At 47.9% G+C, this 25,141-nt stretch overlaps 6 protein-coding genes across 6 annotated transcripts; 3 read left to right on the forward strand and 3 right to left on the reverse strand.

Moving 5' to 3' along the window:
- Positions 1 to 625: 625 nt before the first annotated feature.
- On the reverse strand, positions 626 to 1,675 carry J7337_005137 (uncharacterized protein; the record flags this gene model as incomplete). The annotated part of the gene is made up of 2 exons (XM_044822819.1): positions 626 to 1,507; positions 1,547 to 1,675. 2 exons carry the CDS (start codon positions 1,673 to 1,675, stop codon positions 626 to 628), a joined length of 1,011 nt encoding a protein of 336 aa, XP_044681310.1.
- Positions 1,676 to 2,649: 974 nt separating this feature from the next.
- J7337_005138 (uncharacterized protein) lies at positions 2,650 to 5,408 on the reverse strand (the record flags this gene model as incomplete). The annotated part of the gene is made up of 5 exons (XM_044822820.1): positions 2,650 to 2,691; positions 2,724 to 3,356; positions 3,406 to 3,672; positions 3,718 to 4,844; positions 4,979 to 5,408. The coding sequence occupies 5 exons, from the start codon at positions 5,406 to 5,408 to the stop codon at positions 2,650 to 2,652; spliced, it is 2,499 nt and encodes an 832-aa protein (XP_044681311.1).
- A 1,660-nt stretch (positions 5,409 to 7,068) lies between these two features.
- On the reverse strand, positions 7,069 to 9,990 carry J7337_005139 (uncharacterized protein; the record flags this gene model as incomplete). The annotated part of the gene is made up of 5 exons (XM_044822821.1): positions 7,069 to 8,618; positions 8,667 to 8,874; positions 8,923 to 9,219; positions 9,272 to 9,786; positions 9,834 to 9,990. 5 exons carry the CDS (start codon positions 9,988 to 9,990, stop codon positions 7,069 to 7,071), a joined length of 2,727 nt encoding a protein of 908 aa, XP_044681312.1.
- A 1,142-nt stretch (positions 9,991 to 11,132) lies between these two features.
- J7337_005140 (uncharacterized protein) lies at positions 11,133 to 14,053 on the forward strand (the record flags this gene model as incomplete). The annotated part of the gene is made up of 4 exons (XM_044822822.1): positions 11,133 to 11,566; positions 11,613 to 13,231; positions 13,279 to 13,905; positions 14,022 to 14,053. 4 exons carry the CDS (start codon positions 11,133 to 11,135, stop codon positions 14,051 to 14,053), a joined length of 2,712 nt encoding a protein of 903 aa, XP_044681313.1.
- A 673-nt stretch (positions 14,054 to 14,726) lies between these two features.
- Positions 14,727 to 15,740, forward strand: J7337_005141 (uncharacterized protein; the record flags this gene model as incomplete). The annotated part of the gene is made up of 1 exon (XM_044822823.1): positions 14,727 to 15,740. The coding sequence occupies one exon, from the start codon at positions 14,727 to 14,729 to the stop codon at positions 15,738 to 15,740; it is 1,014 nt and encodes a 337-aa protein (XP_044681314.1).
- A 743-nt stretch (positions 15,741 to 16,483) lies between these two features.
- Positions 16,484 to 16,997, forward strand: J7337_005142 (uncharacterized protein; the record flags this gene model as incomplete). Its single annotated transcript, XM_044822824.1, has 2 exons — positions 16,484 to 16,640; positions 16,714 to 16,997. 2 exons carry the CDS (start codon positions 16,484 to 16,486, stop codon positions 16,995 to 16,997), a joined length of 441 nt encoding a protein of 146 aa, XP_044681315.1.
- Positions 16,998 to 25,141: the final 8,144 nt, after the last annotated feature.

Below are 25,141 nucleotides of genomic sequence, written 5' to 3' on the forward strand. Positions count from 1 at the left end.
ATCACTGCTTGTAGATAGCAACCAAGATGCAGCACCACTCTCGTGCAATCCCTCAGCCTAAAGAAAAAGAGGGCCTCACAAGTAGCAAAAAAGGGTCCGAGAAAGAGAAAGGAAGCAATAACTAAGTATTGAGCTTGCGATGTGTATTGACAGAAGATATCTTTGTTGATCACCGTGAGTGCCTGCACTGTTTGCTGGTGATATGCTGAAGGCTAGCAGAAGCAAATGCCTACTGTTTGGAAAGAATTAGTGCTACAGCAAACCGGACTTAAAATCGGCCCGGAATAGAACTTTAAAAGACTTCTCTACCTCTAGCAAGTTAATAAATCATATATATGGCCCTTGTCTACTTCTTGACTGACTGGGACGCCTGTAACCAGGGACCAAAGATACTGGGACGACATTATAATTAATAGGGGAAGGAATGTAACATCTCTGGATTATTAAGAGTAATTATAAACAAAACTCATATATTAATGCTTTTCTCTAAGACGCCTTGCCTGGGACTTGACTTGACAGTCATTCTGTTTCCCACGCAGTAGTTTCTAATATTCATTCGCTGATCATCCTTATCACCAATGAAACCTTTTCTCTATGCCTCTACCTCAATTTGTTCTCTGGCAACTTAGTTCTGTCGAGGCCGCTTGGATCCCTCGCCATGTGCAATTTCAGCAGCCGGACGCTTGGTCGCCGCGCTCGACCCTTCGAGTCGAGAAGAGCTTTGTCTAGCCATGGTGTTGATGCACTGCTGCATCATAACGCTTCGGTTGTTGCGTTGCGTCTCAAGCTGTGAAATTTGCATTGAGATTTGTTGATGTTGTGTGATGAATGTTTGCATCTGGCCCAGCTGGTTTTGGAGCCCCTTAGCGTGTTGTCGCGATTCAACAAGTTTATGGCTTATTTCTTGTAATTGCGCCTGTGCATATTGAAGCTGGTCTATTCTTTGCTCAAGTCGATTTTGCAATGCCTGCTTGCTGCGCTCAGTGTTTCGCCGATTCTGTATCTCCTCCTGGAGTTCTTGTTCGACTTCCAAGTTTCTTTGCTTAGCGAGTCTCAGCTTATCTCTCATTCTTTGGAAATCTATAGTGCGTTGTTGTTTGACCTCGTCCTCGTCCTGGATTTCTGCGGAGAGCTTGGCGGCAGCTTCCAGGTGGACGCTCAACTCTTTGTGTTTGTCCTCTTTGTGTTTGTCCTCTTTGTGTTTGTTGGATTGTCTCTCACTTGGGACACAGGCTCCTCGGATGTTTCCCAAGATCAGTTGACGCTCCCTCTCGGGGTCTGCAAGACGAGGATAAAAAGTTACGTCCGGAGTGATGTCCATGAGCCAATGTCTCGACAGCTCCTGGTACATGCGTTCAATAGCACTGCCAGTTTCCCTGCCATTCATGACAAATACGGCCTGAATAACAAAAAAATGAGGATAGAAGAGTGATTTGAGGCCGTTTCCATCAGTGCCGGCGAACCTCTTGTAGACCGGGTGCTGGCCCACATTGGTGCAATGCTGAATCTATTTACCACTCTCAAGATACTTGTGTAACTCTCTTACCCCATCTATCGACATGATGACTTTTGCCTCTTCAAAAGAAGCAAGGACACGGTCGACCTTGGCTCGCCGCCAAGCAATATCGCCGCCATGCTGGGTGATCTGCTGCTCAAAGGGCGGCAGTAAGGACATAGGTAGCACCAGTAGGCTCCATAGTATCTGATAAGGTAGATTCAAGAACCTTGGAAGCAATATATATTAGTATTTGGCCTATAAAAAGGAAAAAAGTAAACGCAGCTTACTGGTTAAAGATATTGGGCCGCGAACCCACTGCGATTAAGCCTGATGCTCTTTGCCTTTGCTCTTGGATGGCTACGCCGTTGGGGATAAAAGAAATATTATAATGAAGAGAGTAGAAGAGATGTTTGAATTGAATATGTGATGTGTGGGTGTAGGAGATAGTCAAAGAAGAAGCCCTTGCTTGGTTTATGTTGCCTGCATATGGTATGCTGGATCGCATTGAAGGTGAATCACTGACATTTAGGAAAGCTTAGTGTAAAAGCCTTGCCGTTATCGGAAGCGCAGCTACCACTGAAATAGTTCACTGACAGATCTCAGAGAATAGGCAGTTGCAGGAGTTGAGGGTGTCTTCTTGTTGTTAAGCCTGAGAACTGTTAGGATAGTGGCTGCTGGTGTACTGAACATCCAGTTGGCATAAGATCACCGTGTAAGAAGCCAAGTCCTTATGAAAAAGCATCTGATCAAGGTATTCAAGGTGTATATATATGTATATATGTCAGTGGTAGTGTATTGCCCTCAGCTGAATGTGATAACTTCCTAACTATGTGCTTTAGAATACATGCTTATACAACAACGATATATGCATATCTATCTAAAGTCAAGGAATTGTAAAAGAGTATTTGATCAGATGTATTCACGACATATATATATATATATGCGTGCGGTGGTAGTGCATTACCCCCCACTGAATGTGATAACTCCCTAATCATGCATTTTAGAATGCTGACTTATATAATGACAATACATTCAGATCACAGCTAAGATACATGATCAGATGGTAGTCAATATGTATATGTACGTATGTGCGGCGGCAGTGTATGAACCCAATATGATAACTCCCTAACCATGCATTTCGGAACTCTTGCTTATATAACAATGATATATGCAGATCTGTCTACAGCCAAGTCCTACTCATGCTGAGTCTCTTATAACTACTCACTCTCGGTTCTCCATACTCCCTCGCCGTACTCAACCCCTCAGACGTATCCTTTCCAGGCGAATTGTCCTGGAAGAAATAATGGTTCGCACTCGGCGCATATGCAACCTTCCACGGAACAACAAGATGTCTCTTCTCAGGACCTCCACCACAACTACCATGGAACGAATTACTTGGTGGACTGTTGATCGCCAGGGAGAATAAGTTCTGCGGTTCGGTGAAGTCTGTCACTAGGCCGGAGCGCATGATGAAGTATCCAAGACAGAATAAATTGATGGCGAAGACGAGAACGAGAACGACGTAAAAGATATTCTGCCATGATTGGGTGTGTCCAGATGTGTATTCTTGTGTGATGAGGGATGCGTTGAAGAGTTGGGGGAAACCAGGTGCTGGGATGAGGTTTTCGGGGTACGCGTCTGGGTCCTGGTCCCAATAGTGACGGAAAGGCGTGTCGATGGCGCTGATCATGATGAGAGAGCTGGAATACACGGCGAGAGCTTCAGCAAGTGAAGGATAAGAAGCTGGCATTTTTGGTTCGTGAAGGGAAAGTTGAGTAAGGATTCGAGCGTTGGAAGCATTGTTGTTAACAGAGCCACCATTAAGATCCATAGACAAACGCCATTGATCAGCGAGCCACTGCACACACTGTTAGTCTTGTTCATATAATGGACGGTGTGAAACTTACCTTCCAGTCCAGAGAGGGAGCAGACCAGCCTTGATCTGAAGGGAATGATCGCCGATAAGCGTTCTCGTCGCCGTCGTCTTCACAATGAGCTTTCATGCTGGCACCGGCGATACCGGAGATGTTGAACTCGGTAGAACAGTTGGGAGATACCCATGATCGAAGTTGGCAGACCGTGTAGTTTTTGCTCTCGGGTGATTTGCCGAGGGTGTAGATGGCGTCGGCTGCATAGACTGTTGCGTTGGTGAGAAGGTTAAAGTCAAAGGGGTACTGCACAAATTAGACATGGTCTTGAGGTTTAGGTGATAGACTTACCATTTGGAAGACAGGAGGTCGACGCTCGTATTTAGGTCCCCATCTGAAGATATCATCCACATCAGTCCGGTTGAGATAATAATCCTTGTTCTTGCCATCAAGCGGCTGAGGAACTTCGCCCGTCCAACCAGACCATCCTGTCTTTTGGCCAGGGATATCAGTGTTGTTGACCTTGGCGTTAGGCCACGTCGTGTAAACAAGGGGCGCAAGTTCCTCCTTATCCATATCGACACATAGAACATTGACAGATGGTGAGACAACGCCAGCTCGAACAGTGTACTCTCCCACTCCAGCGAGATCATCAGGTTGAAGAATTCCGTTGACTTTGAGTTTAGAAGCACCGTAGACGCCTGGATGAGGAAGGGCAAGAGTGACATTGTTGATAATACGCCCCGTTTCTTCAAAATGCGCTTCAACATCGCCGTGCTCAGTCTCGATCCAGGAGGAGTACAGCGTAGTGTTATCGTGGAGTAGCGTCGTTCCACCAGGCCGTTTCTTCAAATCCGATGAGATTTCGGTTCCGTTTTGGTTGAGATTCGTCCACATGTTCATGTAGTTCAGTAAATTCCTGTAAGATTGTCCTGAGAACTGAACATTCATGCACGACTCGGCGGCGTGAATATCTTCTGTAATGTTGAAAAGATACGGACAGTCCTCACGCACATAAGCTGCATTAGCATACGACGCACGCACATATCCAATAAGCTCCTTATGCTCCCAACTCCCAGACTTCAACTTCGGTGAGACCATCGCGTCAGAGGCAGTAGTGTAGAACGCAGCTGCAATCGTAGCAGTAAGCGACAACATCCCCAGAAGCGTCAATGACGACGAAGGCAGTGTTTCAAAGTGAGTGATGAGAGATCCAGGCTGAATGACCCAGTTCCTCATCGTCATCTCAGCAAGTGACATGCCATGCGCTTTTCGAATAAACGCTCTGCGGGTGAGGACTTGGCCTAGACATGAGACAAAGACCGTGACGAAGGACATTTCGATGGTCTTTGCTAGTAGTGCTGCAAGGGTCGTTGCTGTTGATGGTGAGAGGGATGCGCCAGAGGCGATTTTGTGGCCCCATCGGGGTTGGAGGATGGCTGTGACGAGCCAGATTCCGCTGCCGACTGTTGAGTAGACTGACAGAACATAAATAGTAATTGAGAGCCAACTTGATCTTGGCTGGTGAATATCTCGTGTTGTCGAACAACCCTTTGGAGGTTCCGCTACTCAAGTAAGTCTCATACCCTCAACAAAGTGATTCGAAACTTACCAAACTTTTTATAAAAAATCTCATCGTCAAACTCATCATCCATCGCATCCCCCCTCGGTTCCACAATCTTAGGAAGCTTTCCTCCCTCACTAATCTTGACTTCTCGCTCCGTGGTCTTAGGCATATCGCTCTTCTTCTCATCACCACCGCGCGGCATAGACGGGGCCCAAATCTCAGAGTACGGCTCAGGTGTGCCTTGAGAATCAGCGACTCTGGGACTAGAAGAAGAACTCCCCGCTGGGTGGCTGCCGAGCAGGTTATGAAAGGAATGCGGTGTCTCGGGAGGACTGCCCCTTTTTGCTTCCGGCGAGGGCTGGTTGTGAAGATCAGCCATTTCGTGGGGCATTAGATGATGATAACCGCTGCCAGAGATGCCGAATATGTTTATACCGGAGGGCTTGCGGGCGTGTATGTCCTCTGGCTCGGCCATTGCGAGAATAGAGGTTCCCTTTTTCTTTTTGTGTTTTTTTTTTTAATGTTTATGGAAGGGGAATGCAAAACTGGAACTGGAGATGCTGGGATGAGGGACCCATGCTAAATCCTGTCAGATTGTGATGCGTGTTGTTGGGTTGGGTGCAATTCCTTCGGCAGGGATCGCTGGGCGAAGGGTGGCGCAAGGGACATAGAGAGAAGGGATGCAAGACACAAAGAAAGACCAAGTTTTAGATCGGCAGACACTGATGATCTTGGATTGCGGATGTGTTTGTGCGCGGTTGGGCCTCATACACCGACAACCTTACCTAGCCCTCTGCAGTGAAGAAGAGCAAGTCAAGCTCGTCGAGGCAAATAAGAATTGCCAAGACTGTTGGTTATGAAGGATTGCTGAGAAGATGATGCAGACCCAATTTACTATACAAGGATATATAGCTTAGCTGCAGTAAGGCTGAGCTTTGTTCAGGTTTAAAAGGGAGGCTGACTGAAGTCTGAGTGGACAAGTTACGATCGATCGCAAGGCTCGGTTACAGCAAGTCTGAATCTGTCTCTCTGTAAATATAGCCTACTTATTGTTTCGTCTGTATCTGTCATTGTGTTACCATCCCCTCAAAATGTCCCAGATGAATGCAATGCAATGCGAATCATGCCTGCAGATCTTATCTTAGCTCGGCATTATCAGCCACGTCAAGGAACGGAACGGGCATGCTTCACATCTCAACGTCGTTATATCATTATGAAGAGTTCAATTGATAAGTTAATCATCGTCCATTCGCAAACAGGTCAGTGCATCCTTTTCTCCCCCGGACAACGACAGTAGGGCTGTGTAACTGTCTGCACCTCGCCTCTGATTCCCTAGATTGTGGATCTGACGTTGCTGACAGTCTCCACTGATGGTCCTTTTTTATTACATCCTAAATCTCAATCGACAAAAATGCTTGTGTAAATGTAGGAGTGCATGGTTGTTGAATGCTGTCAGCATGCCAAGGCTTCGCGTCGTGTGCTACCAAGATGAACTGATGATCTGTTGATGATGCTACAGCATAATTTCGGAGACTTTATTACCGCTATTGTATGTTTGCGAACAGCTGAGAGTGAGAAGTCGCGGGAGCTAGGGAGCTATTTTGAGATACTTGCATCCCCGGTCTTGTTAGTGTTGTCCACTATCGTGGCTTAGATGATAATCAAGGACGCTTTCGAGGATAAATACCAGTAAGCTCGAGCTGACGGGATTGGCTTCTAAAGTTCTTCCTTTGCGATGAAGAAGCAGTATCCGATTGAGGTGATCACTAATTAATAATTGGTCTCTATCATGCTTCTGCTCAAGCTTGGCAAGAAATGTGTCTGGTGTGGTTGCAGGTTGATTGTAAGCAGAGCTGCATATGACAACTTTGCGGTCTCACCAGGAACTTTGACGACCTTTTGCAATGACTAGATAAGATACAAATTCGTAAGAATGGTTCTCTTGAGCAATTTTCTCCACAGCCTGTATATCAGAGTAGTCGTCGTCGTCGTCGTTTCAGCCTTACATCTTAAAGAGGTAAGCGTAGATTCAAGCTTAACTCAGCACGCGACACTTGACCACCACATACAAACACATTCCCAGTACCAAATCCATCAATTCGCTAGCATAACCTATCCAAACAATTCAATCCTCATCAGAAAAACGTAGTAGCAGTTCTTCTCTTCCCCCCATCCCCCTTGATAAACCGAATCTTCTCACTCGCATCCCCCACAAGCGTAGCATCCTTTGCACTATCATCAACATCCAACACCTTGGTACTGCACTTCTTCCCAACATCAACCTCCTCATCATCCTTCCCAAAGGGGATCGGCCGGATCACCTTGAGGTTGATGTCGCTGTCGTCTTCGCCCTCGCCGAGCCCGGTGTGGAAGATGCGGATGCCGGCTACTACCACGGCGTTCCAGGGGTCTTTCTCGACTTCGGAGCTGGAGCTGCTGGAGGAGGTGGTGGATTCGTTGTCCGAGTCGCTGTCGGAAGAGATGGTGCCAGTGTAGTTGTCGACGTGGATCCAGAGTTCGCGGTCTTCGAGGGTGGGGAGCGTGCCGACGCTTTCGACATCGGTTTCGGGTTCGCTCTCGATGTCTTGCTCTTCCTCCTCTTCTTCGGCGTCGACTTCAGCTCCCTTTTCGTCGGCCTTAGGCTCAGTTGCTTCGGCTTCCTTGGTATCATCCTTCTCATTAGAGTCATCGTCTGCGGTGGACTCGGGAGTCATGGGCTCTTCGGGCTTGGACTCGGCCTTCTCCTCACCAGCCTCAACCTTTTCTTCCTTCACAGCCTCAGCCTCAGCCTCTTCCTCCTTCTCTTTCTTCGCAGCTTCTTCTGCCTCAAGCATAGCCTTAGCCTCAGCTTCAGCTGCCTTGTTCGCCGCCTTCTCAGCCTTGATAGCAGCTCTCTCAGCCTTACGAGCCTCCTGTCTCGCCTTCTTAGCAGCCTTTTTAAGGGCAAGCTTCTCCTTCCTCTTCAGTCGCTTATGCTCATCCCGCTCGAATTGCCGTGTAGCAAGATAGTGAGCCTCTTCGCGCTCCTTGAGAAGCTTTGCCCTGATCTTGTCTCTCTTCTTCTGCTTGATCTTGGCCTCGTGCTCTTTACGGGCGGCCTTTTCTTCGGGAGTCTCGACGAAACGGCCCTTGCAGTGGCCGAGATCGTAAGCGAGACCAATGCGGAGAAGCTTCTCGCGACGCGACTTGGCGTTGTCTTTGATGACCTTTTCAATGGGCAAGATATCTTGGTTGCGAGTGGCGTTGATCTTGACGCGGACTTCGTAGTCGCCAGCCTCTAGTTCGAGTTCAACGTTGACGGAGCGCGTCATGCGGTATGGTGTCTGGCTTCGCACGACGTAGTCAGAGTGACCAGCCTTGTGAAGACGGAAACCCAGTTCAAACATGTACTGGCCCTCAAGACCTCTGAAGTAACGATCATCAAGCTGAGCGAGCACAAGAACAACAGGACCGGGCTTGGAGAGGGTGAAGGAGAAGTGCGTGTCGTGGTAGTCTAGTGCCCACGGGACAGACATTGTAGTCCAGAGCTGACTGACACGCCAGTCGTCGGTGAAGAGACGGGTTCTCTCAAAGGCCTGATACTTTCTAAGTAGGTCTTCATACGAGATCCAGAAATCTCCATCGTCGCCGAAGCGATGGTCGAGCTTTTGGAGCCACTCGGCAGTCCACTCCTTTGAGCCGTCGCCTGTCCTTTATCAGCATTGTTCATTATGGTACGATTGGGACGACTTACTCCATGGGCCGGTCCATTCACCCTTGCCCCAAGGGTTCTTTAGCTTGAGGAGTCGCTTGCCATCGATCTCGACAGCTTTCTGAATGGAGTAGGCGTGGAGTTCAACAATGCCCTTGCGCTCACCCCAGCCACGGCCCCAGATGCCAGTGTTACAGCCAAAAAGGAACTCTTGGTTGACTTTGAGTAACTCTTCCCTCCAGAAGTACTCCTACACACTCGTTAATACTGTGATACGCATTGCCATTGTGAAACATACCTTGTCAAGGATATCAGTGGTCAAAAGCTCTGAGGTGACACCACCAGTAAGATCCTCAATACCCTCGCCTCCGAAACCGCCCTCAATTGCACCGTAATCTCCGTGAGCCTTTGCGTAACACTTCTCAAGAAGAGGCAGCCAAGTCTCCTGAGGATGCTGACACTGCGCAAAGTACAACGCACTGCTGTTGGACTGGAAGATGCGACGGTACGCTTCATCCGGATCAACGCGCTCAATGTCGTCAAAGAGGATCCTGTCAAAGTACCCCTCATCATAGTCCGGCTTGATGAGATACAGCTAAAGGTTTGTCAGTTCTGTATGACGGCACACAAACAGGCGAGAAACTTACGAAATCGTCAACAATCTCGGAAATCCAAGCTCCGTCCCGATAAAACACAAACCCATAAACACCAACATCCTGATCATGCGCAACACAGAGTCGTTCAATCAAACCAGGTTTCTCACTAAGCGTACACAGCGCCGCCATGAGCCAGCAATCACCATCTCGTCCCTGTCTAACATCATTCGCAGTAGGACCATCGATGTAAAAACAAGGCTTCTCAAAGATGTCGCCAACGCGCTTCACACTCTGCGGACGAAGATCCTCACCAGGCTGGTAGTTCTCAACATTGGAGAGAGAGTGCAGACAGTCGTTGCGGTAGAGCTTGAGATCGACTTCAATGTCAAAGTGAGGATCGCGATACTTCTTGTTGATGCGACGGCACTCCTTGACGATCTTTTCGACTTTGGCGCGGCATGTTGCTGCGGCGTCTTCGTAGGATGCTTGGGTTGTTGTGGTGGTTACTTGGTTGCCTCTTTTGGCGGCGAGATCAGTGTAAGTGTTTGAGGGAATGACAGTAGTTGCTGTTCAGTTAGCATATGCTTGATATGACAGTGAGGGGAATGGGTACCTTTGCCTGGATTCTTGGTAGTGAACTGCTTCCAAAACTTGTCAATCGCTTGCTGAGGCGTGACTTTTGATCTGTCGCCGAGATCAGCGACACCAGACGCAATCTCGGCAAACGATGGGCTTGCGGAGGAAGAACTAGAGGAAGAAGATGAAGGCATCTTGCTTGACTATTCAAACCAATAACAATCATAAAGACAATTCCTCACTAACAGAGTAAAAGAGAATGAAGAAGAGGAGAGGAAGAGAGGAGACTTGCTGACCTTTTATCCTCATGCACGCCCAGAAACCACAGCGCTTAACGACATCTCAGCTGTAAGCGGCCAACTCATCAAAACAACCCCTAACGGTAGATGCAACACTCGTCCATGCAGTAAGAAAAGAGAAGAAAGAAAGATGTAACCAGAACGGGCGTCGCTCTACCCGCCCGTCTCTGTAGCTGTAGCTGTGTCCAACGACGAAAGAGCTTGGCCCCCAAAAGTCCCATTTTCACGGGCCGTGTTACCCCTGTAGCGTGCCCGCATGTCAGCCCACCTAGGCTTGTAGGGCTGGGGAAAGAGGGGAAAAGAGACAGATGAGTGGTAGTTGTTTGAGGATCCCTGTATTTTGCGGCTGGATGCATGGATGGGGCGTTGATACTGTATTGGAAGGTCTTGGGGTGATGCCAAGCTGAGGGGGTGCATCTTCAAGGACTGTTGACGAGTTTAGGCTTCCTTTTAATGTTTCAGTTTGTATTAATGAGTGTTTATTTTGTTAGTATCAAGGTAGTGGTTGAGCTGAGGTGTGATGAGGTGTAACAAGCCACCCTAGACTATTCACATGCACAACCACAAACACAGCCAAACTAATCAAACTACTGTAGACCATGCATGTTCCTAACCTCCATATGTGACATGTCTTGTAGTTCAGGTGAGTACGTAACGCATAATCTGTTGGCTCATTTGACCCATCTGTTGTCATCCCTCGCCGGTGTTACACAGACAAAAGCAAACTGAGGACAAGACGCAGTCCGACTCTGACAAGATACATGAGAATCGGCCCATGCTCAACATATTTCAATGGTCGACCTTACTATCCCTGTATTTGTCAGCCGGACAGACTAATCTTCCAGCCCTACGCCAAGCCAAAGTGCGAATGACTACATCATCGAGGCAATATCGCTCAAAAGCTGCATATCATCTACCCTATCGCTTCTAAGCAACCACAGCCTGATTTTCAGCTGAACTCTTCTACCATATCTATAGCCCCCAACCTCCGCAACGAATTTCACAATGTCGTCCATCATCGTCTTGCCCTCTCGGCCATGGATCCCCTCAGCATCGCCAGCGGCGTCGCAGGCCTACTCACAGTCTCCGCAGCCGTGATCAAAACATTCGACACCGTCAAAACCAGCATAAAAGACTGTCCCCGAACAGTCTTCTGGGCACACGCTGAAACAAAGGAGATCAACTGGGCGATCAAGCGCCTCAAGAGCTTAATCGACGATCCAGATTCGGTGCCAAAGGCGGCGAAGATGTCGGTTGGCCTTCATGATGCGACTGTCACGATCAGTGAATTGATCAAAACGTGTGATCACCTCATCTCCACGCTGAAGCCGCTGGATAAAGATGGGAAGGTCGTTTTGACAAGGTGGGATCGGGTCAAGTGGTTGAGAGTGCAGGATGATGTTGTCAAGTATATTCGGCAGATTCAGGCGCACAAAGGGTCTGTCACTCTCATCTTGAACATTCTGCAATGGTAAGTCTCATTAATTCTTGATATCGAAGGCGCTAACAAGAGGTAGCGAGTCAGACGTGGTTATCGTGGAGTCACAGCGCGCTCTGGAACTCAAGATTGATGCCGTCCTCAGTAGCAGCGAAGCAACTCAGAAGCGGATTGAAGGTCTCGAAGCACTCTTTAACAAGTTCATCGCCGACAATTCTACTCTCATCCCTTCAAATAGGTCATCCATGGCTCCGACATTGCACTTGAAAGAAGATGATACCACAGAAACCGATTCAGTAGCGACATCACGGAAGTACGATCAAGATGAATGGGGTGACTTTCACGCAAGTGCAGAGCAATCACTCAGCTTCCCGACATCGAGTGTTCCAGAATTAGGAATGCCGAAACTCAAGCGCTCAACTTCAGCGGAAACCTCGACAAAGAGTGAGAGTAACGGCACGACTTCACCACCACGTCGAGAGTTTGAAGCAGCGCTTCAGGAGACAGGCGTCTACAAGCGCGTGTACAACTCAACAGACGCTTTCTCAATACACTCTGCCCACGGTCGTTCCATCACAGGATCGGTCATGACAAGTTTCAGTCTCGCCGACGACTCATCCATCCTATCAGCTTTTCCAATCATGAGCAGGACGGAACTCCAACACCCCGAGTTCTACACCCAATTGAGTGGCAATCAACGCATATCCCGAGATCTCATGAGAGCCATCACGACGAGAAGCGTTGTCAAGTCTCCAGTGGAACCTCTTCCAGGAGCGCCATTCTCCCTGAAGCAGTTTAGATCGCCTCCGAATTGTGGTGAGAATGTGATGGGGAGGTGGCATCAATCCCGGACCAAAGCCTGGCGACCCAAAGAGTTTCGAACGGAGATTCAATTCGAAGTCCCCGTTATCTTTGTTACTACTTCAAAGACTGTGAACGGACCTATCGACGGAGCGGATGTGTTTTTCCTTGATGGCACGAGAAAGAGTCTTGATGATACGTGGACTGATCTTGAGCCACCATCTACCGGTACATTGACCAAGACAGGGCGCTTCGTTAAGAATGAGCGCGCAACTTGGCTTGCGCTACTATCGAGCTTGCAAAAGATGGAGAACGAATCGCAGAATTGGACTAGACAACAGATCATGGGCTTGAGGCCTCGACCAGCCAGTGCAACAGCGATACTCACATCCATCGCGGGCAAGCACACCCTCAACGTCGCCCTGCAACGCGAGAAGAAAAGCTGGGATGACATGCCTCCTTCGATTAACCGTCCCTACGCTACAACCACCATGAGCAGCTTGATAGAAATGCTCGCTATGCTTGGTATATACTGGAAAGACTTCAACACCTTCCACAACATTTATCAAGCTGAAGGCAATGGGTTCCTTGTGAAAGGTCACAGGATTAGTGGTTTGGGGATCATGTTTCACTTTCAAGCGCTGGAGAAGGCTGTGTTTGAGGGGAATAGAACGATTCCGACGGAAGCGGTGAGGAGACTTGCTTTTGGACAGCTTCCCACGATATTTAATGAGGGACATCCTGAGTATAAGGGTAGTAATTCACTGTATGAGTGGCCATTTGTTGGGTTGGGGAGTCGGATGGAGATCGCGGAGACATTGTCTTCGTTTGGATGTGGACGCAAGGCGGTTAATTATTTCTTGAGGGATGGAGCTGTGACATCTCACATATTTCCAGGTAAGCACTCCTCTCACACATCAAGCTGGCAGAGCTAACATCTTTAGTCACTTTTGAACTGATAGGCATGATCGGACAAGTCTTTCACATCAAAGATCTCTGCTTCAGATATATCCCCAACCCATGCTACTGCGTCTGGAGCACGAGAGCTTTCTCACTCCCCAAGCTACTCGCTGCGTATCAACGATATCTTCACGACGACCCCGATATGGTGAACGGAGAACTATCACTTCATGTGAGCACCATTTTTGCGACGAAGACAGGCATTCGACCTGGAGATGATACCCCTCAGAGCTACACTTGGCAAGCACAGGATGCACTGCACTCTGTTCTTGACGGACTTGACGACTCACTCAAAGACTACACTCTACCGAAGCATGCAAGTCAGCGAGCATACCTTGGACAAGAAATTGTCAGCGCGCACTTTGAAGAACTTCTTTCACAGCTCAACAATACCTCTTTAACATCATCATTCCCACGCTTTGATGGCAGCAACAAAGAAGACACCCTGATGAAGGCATACTTTCATCAAATTCTTCCCGCCGTGTTGAGATCAGCATCGATGACGTTCTTTAATCTCAAGAACGCAGATTCCGAGTTTCAGGTCGTCAAGGGGGAAGCGGCCCAGACGGCTGAGTATGCAGCGTATCTTCGTGCTGCGAAGGAAGTCTGGTGTACATTTGCTCTTAGAATGATTTGTTGGCTTATGCTGCATGATTTTCATCGCGATGATGTGCAGATTCAGAAGGGGAGTTTATTTGGGAGTGATATGCCTGTTTATATCTCTTAGGGATGAGGTCCAATTGGATGATCATGGAGTAAATGCAGAAAGAGTGTGCGGGTGGTATATGAGTTGCAATCTATATGGAAGGTAGAGGATACAAGTGAAGAGACACTGATATAGAAATACATGTCCATACTCTCTTTGTAACACCATCTGTATCCTACTTTGGGGAGGAGTAAGACGCCAGATGCTAGGTACCATCTCAGACAGCCTCAATGTAAGAATCCGGTATTGATAAAACTGATGTTCAAGTAGAGGCATGGAAAAATGTGGTTGATATGTTGTTGTAGGCTTCTATTTAGGACTTTTGTGGTGTGTCGAGGATAGCATTAGAGAATAGAGAGGAAACCAATAGATCAGTAATTGACCTCTTACCTGAAGAACTGTTTCTCAATCCTATCAAGGCTTGGAGAATAGGAGCTAACAGCCAAGCTTAACTCCTTAGTTCTGCAGTGCAATGCGCATGCAAAATAAATAGACCCGCGAGTCTCTGATTCATTGCTCCACGCTCGCTTCATCACAACAACTCTACCTTCATTCCGTTCAAGTTTTTTCTTTTTTCTCACCCCTAACACGACGTCTGATCTCAAAATTCACCAACTTGTAGAAACGCGGGGAGATACATTAGAATTCTGTGCGAAACGTTCAATCTTTCAAACACGCTTCAGACCAGACCTTCAAGTTTGCAACGCGAAACCGGGCTCACGAAAGATGAGTGAGACCTGCAGTGCAAGACCAAAGCGCAAAGCTGCCTTAAGGGCAAACAAAATGATAACAGAACCGGAGTTGCTCTGGAAAGCTTTCGAGAAAGCTAAGCCACGTATGTGTGGACAAGCGGCCAAGAAGACGATTGAGGTCATGGAAGACTTCCGCCTATTATCAGATTACGAGTCCCCAAGAAAACATTCCTTCTACGCCAAGGTCAAAGGAAAAGGGCAAGAAGATGATCCCGAATTCTACTACTATCCCTATCTGTTGGTGCTCCAGGCCTTATGGCCTGATAGCGAGCACGTTCAAACCCTTGCAAAAGCGTTTGCCAGGTACTGGGGTGTCCCTGAGATGTGGCGCGGCCCAGAGTATTATCCCATGCTCAACGACAGAGACCGAGAAATGGAACTTTTCACGGGCAAGAAACCGAGGGAGACCAAAGCACGAGAGGATCAAAGTTCATCAGGAAGTGAAGAAGAAGAAAAACACGTGAAACAAGAGGAGGCCGAAGAACAAGAGCAAGAGGAAGAACAGGAGGACGAACAAGAGGATGAACAGGCGGAGGACCAAGAACAAGAGCAGCAGCTGGACGGAGAGCAGAATGAAGATAATGAGGAGCAGGCGGAACAACAGAACGAAGAAGATGAGGTTACGATTCCCGACATGGATGCCATCACCGACATTGACGAACTGGACGAACTGGAAAATAAATTCGAAAAGAGAGAGAAAGAGCTCATAGCTCTGGTCCATGAAGCAAAGGAAGTGATCCGAAAGGTCCAAGAACGCAAGAGGGACCATTTCAAAAAGAAGTCCCGTGCCTCAAAGAAGGCCCGAGAAAGATTGCTGAAGAAGCTAGAAGAAGAGAACAAGATCTCAGACCACTGGGAAGCTAAGGAAAGAGAGTATACCGAGAAACTACAGCGCTCATCAGCCACGTCTTCTGCCATATCCCCTCCCCCCGAACAAGAGGCCGAACGTCCTGCGAAGCGACGACGGGTTGTTGAGCCGGAGGAGTGAGCGGTTGCTGCAGGAAACGAGGGAGAGGGGTATTACGCAGGTTCATATTGCTATTGGCAAAGCAGCAAAGGAAAGCGACGCAGGATTGGGAAGACAAAGATTGTTGCTCATGTTTTTGGTCAGATTTGTCAGTGGAATGGAAACCACAGTGGAAGACATTTGGTGAAAAGCAAGTCAAAAATGGGGTTTGGTGCGCAATGGAAATGATGTTGCCCAGAATCAATATTAATATTGAGTTTGCAATTGTTATTTATGATGCTGAAGGAAACTTGATTGTGCAACAACCCGTCCAACATAAATATTTGCTCTTTGCTTAGGCAGAAAGCAAAACCTGGGCAAACTGATGAAAACACCACGACCATCATATCATGGAGTGATGACAAGTGAAAACACGATTATGTAAAGTCTGTCTCTGAAAAGTATAAATACCCCGAGATATCCGGGCTAGAATTCAGTAAACTCACAACTCAGCACCGTTACATCAGACAACATCTTCACACACACACACATATATATGTATATACCTTTCCATTTCTCTTTCGCTCTCCTGTTCGGGGCCTTCCTCAGTGACTGTGACCCATCTCGAATCATACATAGCCGCCCGGAATGACGCCCTCAAACTGGCACCTGACGACGGTACCAGTATATGAAGCGATCATGCTTAAGCAACGAAAATAATTAGGTAAGTCCAACTAAGCTCAGTAGAAGTTTAGGACAGCCTTGCTAACTTTATTCTAGTATATATGGTGACCATTTTGATCGAGCCGGAAATCCTTCTGTCCGCTCTGATGATCATTGCTCTTGTCTGGGGCATCCGGAAGTGCGTCGCCCTTGGTACGTTGAGCAAGTCGACCCTATCGCAGCTCGAGTCAACCCCCCTCGAGCTGCAGTTCGAAAAGGGTGGCTTCAGCCCCTCTCTCTTAACCGGGCCCGTACTGACATTCATAATGTAGGATGATACTCGCCATGCTAGAGGCACTGGGTATCCGCACCCTCACCATGCAGAGCAAGCACTCGCAGGGTGAGCGGAATGCGGCAGTGAAGAAATTCAACTCGGCCACGTACCCCAGTCAGCTGCATGATCACGTCGATGAAGCTATCCTGATTGGGGGTAAACTCCCATCAACTCCCATCATGCCTGCTGGGACGGGGTCATCATGGAGTACTCTGTCAACATGGGAATGCAGATCCAGGCACTCGGTCAACTCTGGCGCATGCAGGAAGATCTTATTGATTATCCGCGTGGACGACACTTGAGTAGGTATTTTTGTCTCGTAGAGAAAGTCTACTTGCGCCAACTTTGACTGTTACTTTTCTGACCTGACCCGACCCGACAGGCATTTTTCTATACCGTCTTTCCATCAACGGAAGCGTACAGTATTACGACCAACCTACTCCGTCCATCATAGTATCGTTTCAGCTAAATCGCCAGTCGCTGCAGGCTGTCACCTTACTTTGAAATGACACTCAACAGTGGTTTGATGGCTGAAGACAAGAAATGGATCAAGGTACTCTCAGGGACTGCAAGTCAAGATGGTAAGTAACCAGCCCAATATCAATGTCTATGTTCATGACTAACAATGATGCAAGAGGTCCGTCGCTGTGGACAAAGTCTACTCTTATGCAGGATCCTGTAGGACCATCATGGACTTCGTTCTTCCCGACTGTCAACTACGTCAAGATCCCATCAGCACCTCGATCTCATGGGCATTCGCTTCCTGCACCTCGATGGTCCCCGCCATGCAGCACAGCCTGTGAGAAAGCCGGACTAAGCCTTTATTTTCTCCTCTGGACCTCAACCTCCGGAGCCATAAGATTAGAGGTACTTGATGCATCCCTGGATTATATATTCTTTTCGGCAGCGTTCAATTAGCCTTACTATCACTCAAACACCAAATGCTCCGTGGAACATGGTTTGCAATCATCATCCAAGACTTAGCCTTCGCGAACGAACCTTGCTCCAGCAACGATCCTCTCCAGGAAAGATGAGAGCCGAAGCCATGAAAGAAGCTGTCAATGGTCAGGCATATCAAGCATCACATCCCGCAATATTACAAGAAAGCACGCCCAGCTCGGCACCTCAATAGATAAATGCCCGAGAGCTATGTCCAGAGTCATGTCACACTCAACCAGTGCCCAAACGACACTGCTTATATATATAAACGAGCAATAAGACTAGACAAAAGCCTTTAACAGCCCAGGCAGAAATCCGTCAACACATTGCGTTTTGGGAGTTTGCTAGCAACAAGCGTATTATCTGTACGCAGCCGAGACAACTGTATCAAACAAAAACAGGCTTTCAACTGGAAGTCCTATATATGTTCAATGGGATACCCCTCAGGTGTTGCAAAACCGAAGACTACCGGTATTCGCACTGAGTTAATCCCCGGCCGGCCTCGCCACCAGGTCTCAGGCCTGGACTGATTTTGGGACAGAGGATGAAGAGGTCTTCATTATGCCGCGCGACAACGAGCTGAAAATGGAAATGGCTCCAGGCCTGAGACCTGGAGATCACGCCAGGGCCCATAGTCGATCCCCATATTCGTGGTTAACTTATGTATAGTTTGATGCCAAAAATGGTGTCGCTCAGGGATACTGGAAAAATATGCTGAGTATCCTTGCCGTCACCACCAACGATAAACTCATTGTTACCAACAAGCCAAAGAGTGGTTCAACAGCAAGAGCCATGGTTTGGCGACCCCCTCAACTACTCGTGGTAATTTGCCCGTTTTGAGCTTCGCACTTCAGACCCTCAGGTTAGCAGGGACTAGCATGCCCTGCTAGCTGAGGTACGAGTCGCCAAGGAATATCTCGAAGGCAGCGAAAATGCCACAATCAAGCAATTTGTAGACGAGACGATCCTGGAGAACATTGCCTTGCTCCATGTTGACGAGAATGTGAAGCCTGACTGGTCAACATAACCAGACCTTGAGCGCCGAGAATGGGAGCAGTACCGCATCGCCGCCTATGCAGGTCACCTTTCGATAATAGATACCTATATATATCATAATGCTAACAGTAAGTACTGACTTATTATGGTTCTACATTGAGATTTAACAGCTGGTTCAATGGTAGTACAGTCTAGATCGGCGACGCAGCCCACGTTTTTCCCCCTTTCGCAGGTGTTGGAGCGTCGATCTAGGCAAGAGTGTAGTCAAGCCACTGCTGTGCAAATTTTATTCCCGGCGCACGACTAAGACACCAGCGCTGCTGCCGGACGGGAGGATGGAATACCCCATGGACTCGGAGGCATGGCGGAATGGCGAGCCAGTGCCGCCTAACGTCACGCAGAAGTGGTTCCTCCTAGAGGACGACTTCCACAAGCATGCTGTCGATGACAGCATTGCCCAGGCACGCGTCGATAAATATATTCGCGAGCACGCCCACACCTCCCGCCGGCTACCATGGTCTCGTGTCCTCAACCCTATCAAGGGGCCTACAGATAGCGTGGGTTAGTGTGCCGCCTATCTGGGGTTCACCCATCCAAAGGCATTCATCCCCTCCCCTCGGATGGCAATGATTGGTACTGAAGTCTGCGCTCAACTAAACGGTAAAGCAGATCTCATGTGACACTCTGTTACTCCTGGACCGCTGGTACTACCTGGAGACCACATGTCAGAAGAGACAAGTGGTCATGTCCAATCGAGAAGGGGCTGGCTCAATATGGAGGCTGGCTACCCAACAGCGCCGCGATGCAACATCCGGCAGGAAGAAGATCTACATATACGGCCCGTTCAGACACCGGGTTTTGCACAGTTCACCTTTGCCGTCAAACGGGCCCTGACGACAGCGTCTAAGGAACCCTGTTCCTTTGCCCGGAACTGGACACAATCCATCTCGAGACTTTCTCGACATTTTGAGAAGTTTGCGGACGACCAGATCGGAAAGACACAGCGTTGATTGATCAATCCGCCCTATCGAATTATAAAGGAACGGACTGCTACGGCTCTACTGAGCTCTTGCTCGGCTACAAACATAGTGGTATAGATACCAAGGCTAATAACTACTGTGGTATGCATGCCTGGCGTCAGCCCGAGCCACAGCATAGTCGATGTCAAAGTTGACAAAAGACTAAAGACATACCAGCAGCAGAGAGCCTATAAATACCGAGTAACACCAAGCAGCCATGGTGAACTCCTTGCAGCCACCCGCCAAGTTGGGGGCTTTATCTTCAAGTGAGAGAATCTTCAGCAGCAGTGTTTTAGTGGATTCAACTACATCGGCAGCTGCTGTAGCGTGGACCAATATCCGCCTGTTTGCCGTTACCTACGTCCTATACAACTAGGACAAGGTTGGAGACGCAGTCTTGGAGAAGTTCACCCCCCTCAGTCCATTTGAGAATAACCAGTCGCGGCCTATGATTGCGTTTCTCAAGTGGCTAATGGTCATCGACCTCTTAAATCGACTTGCAGAATCTATCTGGTGCTGGATACACTCAATCTGCGCATACGAGCTCATCCGAGCGATGATGGGCCACGAATCGAACAGGACATGAGTATCCTCCTCCGCCCGGAGCTTGAGGTGGGCTATACAAACAAGTTGAGCAACCAACACGCCGAGAGTGACGGTTCAAAGTTGACACGGCACCGAGGCATCATAGCAAACCCAAACTGGCACGTTTCTTTCATGTACTCACAATTGTTGAGTCACCAAGTAGAAGCCTTACGACCATCTCAACAACAACAGCTCAACAGCCAGACGGCGTGGTTGCAACAAAGAGGTAGGAATAGGAGATGCTTGTCCGTGCCGTTATATATATCTTAGGGAGTCTGCGTGCCAGCCGCGCCGATGATGTGGATGAGGACGAGGTGAGGTTGAGGATGAGGCGGATGATGGGACGGAGTGTGCAATGACCAAAGGAAGCCAAAATGCAAGCCATGCATTACTTCGACGTAACCGCAAACCACGACATGACCTGCACTAAATTCGGTATCCACGTTCCCGTCTTCCAAATGTTCGAGTCTGGAAGCGTAATGAGGCAGAGATCTATTAACTCACCGACGAGACTGCTAGACTGGAGGGGCTTGATTAGCGATAAAGACCAAGATTTCTGTTAAACAAAACCACTGTGCCATTGGCCTACACAAAATGTAAGGACCCTACACAGGGGCCTAAGGTAACAGGGCTTATATTTTGTATAACACACCCCCTATTTCCACTAGGCTTATTCAGTAAAATATACTTTTAGGGCTCTTCAGGACACTTCCTTCACAAGGGTCTTTTTTTTTTCCTAAGGGACTTTTCCTGGCTCTATTTTTAGGGTAGTTTTTCTAGGGTTCAAACTCATAACCTTCAACAGCAGAAGTTACAGGCTTATCAATAAGCCTCCCGGGCTCATAACTGTTAAACAAAACCACTGTGCCATTAGCCTACACAAAATGTAAGGACCCTACACAGGGGCCTAAGGCAACAGGGCTTATATTTTGTACAACAATTTCTCAATCAGATAAGGCACTACGTATCTAGACTGTATCATGCTAAGCCTGGAACAAGCCTAGGAGCGATCGAGTACCACAGGGCGGCCTCAATTTTACCTCGTAAGTTGACAACTTCTCCCCTACTGATATCACTCTCACTAACACGATAACTTCCAGGTCCGTCTCCTTGTTACCCATAAGGATGACCAACCAACGGAGAGATCACCTTCAACACACAACTACCGGAAAGCAACATATATACAGAGCACCAAATGCCCTCTGTTGGGATGACTACGCTCATATGGCCAACTGATCTTTCTAGATCCAGTCACGAGATGCACTTCTTCTTCTTCTGAGATGATAAGCAATCTTAAACTCGTTGTGATATACCTGAGGACAACGATGATACTCTGGAAAGGTGGCTACAGGGAATTCTGCCGAATGACAACCAATCCATCCCACTCTGTCAGACTTTCCGACAGAATCTACCCAGGATCAAACTGGGTAAGCAGTTCCCTGTTCGATTAGAGATGATTTTCCCTATATTCCACCCGGGGCGTAAGCTCGTGGGAGCAAACCACCAGCCGTTAGCCGATTGCCAACAGGCACGATGTGTGTTTTGCTACGAGGTAGACAACAAGAAAGACCGAATTCGCCATCCATGTTCAAGCCGTATTCGACTTTATATACCTCTGTATAGACCGAAACTCTCGATATCGTTCCTAATGACCGTCGGCTTCTACTTCGAGGAGCGGGCATTCAACATCCCAGGCAGTAAGCAACACCGGTGCAGGTACACTGCTGCATCATGCGCAAGTCTGCATCTTTGCGGATCGATACTATATGGACGACTTAATGGACGTTTCATCGGGGAATCCACGCATCAATGAGCCTACACACATAACCACGAGCCATAACACGATAACATTACCCAGCATGTTTGACATGCCTCTTCCTGCTAACTTCTTTATCAAAGAAGATCATCTCAAGTTGAAGCATGAATGTTTCAACCAGCACTTCCTCATCTGTCCATACGCTATGATGTATACACATCCTACTCCGTGCCAAACAAAATTCCCCCACGGCTCACTGATGTCAGCCGCAAATGCAGCTATATCCGTACCAAATGGTACTTCCCGCTGTTAGAGATCAAATATAAAAGTGTGATCATATCTGGTCCTTGGATACTATATTGGATGCTATGTTGGAAGCTATGGGTGGGTAAATGTCAACGCCAGCCCAGCGTAACATGATCATCCTGGCTAAAACCATTGCCATGGGCGGCTGACCACAACATGCAACACCGCTGAGACTGCTATCTTATATATTATACTCACAGTAAGCTTGAAGATTACTGGAAAAAGTCTCACTATATGATCCTAGAGATAGTATAGGAACCATTGGTTAGTCTTCGGGTCACGAATCTATAGACGTTGACACCTTCTCACGGAAGCAACGTGGAAACCAGCTCATGACCCAAAAGTCTGACGAGATATGGGACCAATGGCTAAACGGACGACAAAAGGAATCTCAAGCTTCTCATGGATTCCTATGTCAGTATAAAACCACTGCCAAGCCAGCTAGCACAGGTCGGGAAAAGAGTTCCTACAATCAATCACCACCAGGTTTTCCAATTTCGCGGCCTGTGCTACCATGAAGGCACTCCTCTTCTACGGCCCCATCAAAGATCCTCGCGAAACAACAACTTGTCGACAAACTGGTCAGAGAGGCTTTTAATTAGCTGTTTGAAGAGTTGTTACCTCCCGGCAAACCCTGATGCTGGTCACTGATCTTAACGTGCCGGTGACCATTCGTCCACGGCCCAAGACCACTTTCTCAACCGTGGAATTCGCGCAGATACGAGAATACCATGGAGATTTGTCAACGGCAGGGACTATCTCAGCAACTCTGAGGGTGTCTTCCGACGGAGATGCGAAAGAAGGTAGTGCTACACGCACTTCCCTCCGTCACTGTACCATTCCCGTACCAGCATCTCTCAAGCCGAGGCCAGTTCAGGCTATTCCCAATTATAATATCTTCTGGAACCATTCTATCGCTATCTATATTATTACATGTCTTCCACATCGACGAACTTCTGTGGATCCAAGGTTCACCCGCAATACCTTCACCGATTCACCAACTACCTACCTGTCATTCAATATGTACGGCCTACGTGTACTAGTCGAGCCATTTCCCGGAGAAACAAGTTCTATTTGTACAACCCCCAGTCTTGAGCCGTCTATCTGAGGAGATGAAAATATCGACCAACCCCGTTCGCCCACATGGCTTTGCCCTGGGCCCAGAGAGATGAACTTGGACCCTCAAGCTGTACAGACAACCGATGTTACATTATAACAAGCCAAAACGTCAATATTAACCTTTTTGAGTACTGCAGCCTATTAAAACAACCCTTCATGCTGCTGATTCAAGCTCGTAAGGACAGAGAGACGATCATTGCGGTGGAATTTACAAAGGGATACTACCGACGAGGACTACTAAGAGGATCAATCCATACTTTGGACTTCATCTGATCATCTCCAATGGCCCACAAGGGGATGGATTTGGTGTCTATCATACCAATAACTGCATTTACGGTTGCTTCCGAGTTGGCAGTCCGTAATGAGGCTTTCTCTGTCAGCCTGCCTACAACGTAGCATGAATTAAAGCTATTTCTAATTTCAACCTACTCTGCAAAGCCAGTAATACCGCAGAGCGGATCGGAGAAGAGAGGCGGATAAAGCAGCACCAAGACATTCTCGATTTTGGATGTTTCTCTGTTATATATAATTCTCAACATACAGCTTGGCCATTTATCTCTTCTTCGATCGTACTTTGCATCAACACATCAACCAAAACATCAACGAAACTAAAATCATCCATCACATTTACCAAACCATCAAGACAGTCGTAGTCTCAACACCATCTTTCCTGACATATCTCTTCTACACAGAACAATTATAGAACAGTTAAGGGCAACCTTGCGTGCCTATATATATACTTGCGAACGTCAACATGTGATGAGCATGGTGATTTTGACATGACGACTTCCACAAGACTGCCATAGCTGGATGGTTCTAGTCTTATACCACGTTATTCCAAGGCAAGCCTGTGGTATACAACTTCCTACGCGCCTTGCCTGGTCTTGATACCGCACTTGAAGCCAATAGACTAGGCATGCATGGTCGATAAAGCTATATATGAGGGCATATCTTCCTCGGCTGCCAATGGATTGGATTCCGGCTCTGGACTGCCACCCAGGCAGTTGAGTTTAGCCTCCTGTCCTGTTCGGAGGAGCTTGAGGTCAACAAAATGGGTTTTCTGGTCATATGGGTCAATTATCTGGGCCAACCTCAGAAGGATGAGAATGGACGGTTGTCTCTACAGGCCATCAGTCCAATATCGCTTTCAGATTTCAGGATTGAACAAGGCCAAAGGAAGACCCTGTCGAGCGGATTGAGACCGAAAACAAATTCGTCAACGATCTCTTCAATCACCTCCAGGAGAACAACGGCAAGCTTGCCATCGAAAATGAGGACATCAAGAAAAACCTTGCGCTGGCGGAGGACCGTCAGAAATGTTATTCGACTTCTGGCGCTCTGCAGAAGAGGAGTTGACAAAGCAGATTAATCTTAATGAAGAGCTCAAGATGCAGCTCGAGACAACCAAGGCGGAGGCGGCCAAGGCGAAGGCTCCCAGCTTCCCCTAGCCTCGACCATAACCATTATTTACAGAAAGTAAACTATATGTCAGGAGGATGATCGAGCTCTACGTCTCCGCTGGTCAATTTTACCATATAAATACAACTTAGAAGAGTGGTCCGGAACTTACTAAGAAAACCCTTGACATGTGGGAGGGGAATACATGAGATACGCCTGACCACGCAAAGAAGAAGAGGTTTTATGGAAGTTCGTCCTCAATCTGAAGGACTTCTCGCAGCTCAACAGTGATGCTCATGAAGATGTTAGCTGTCGTGGGACTCTAAAA

This window comes from Fusarium musae, chromosome 4, assembly GCF_019915245.1.
Source record: "Fusarium musae strain F31 chromosome 4, whole genome shotgun sequence".
Taxonomy (NCBI): Eukaryota; Fungi; Ascomycota; class Sordariomycetes; order Hypocreales; family Nectriaceae; genus Fusarium; species Fusarium musae.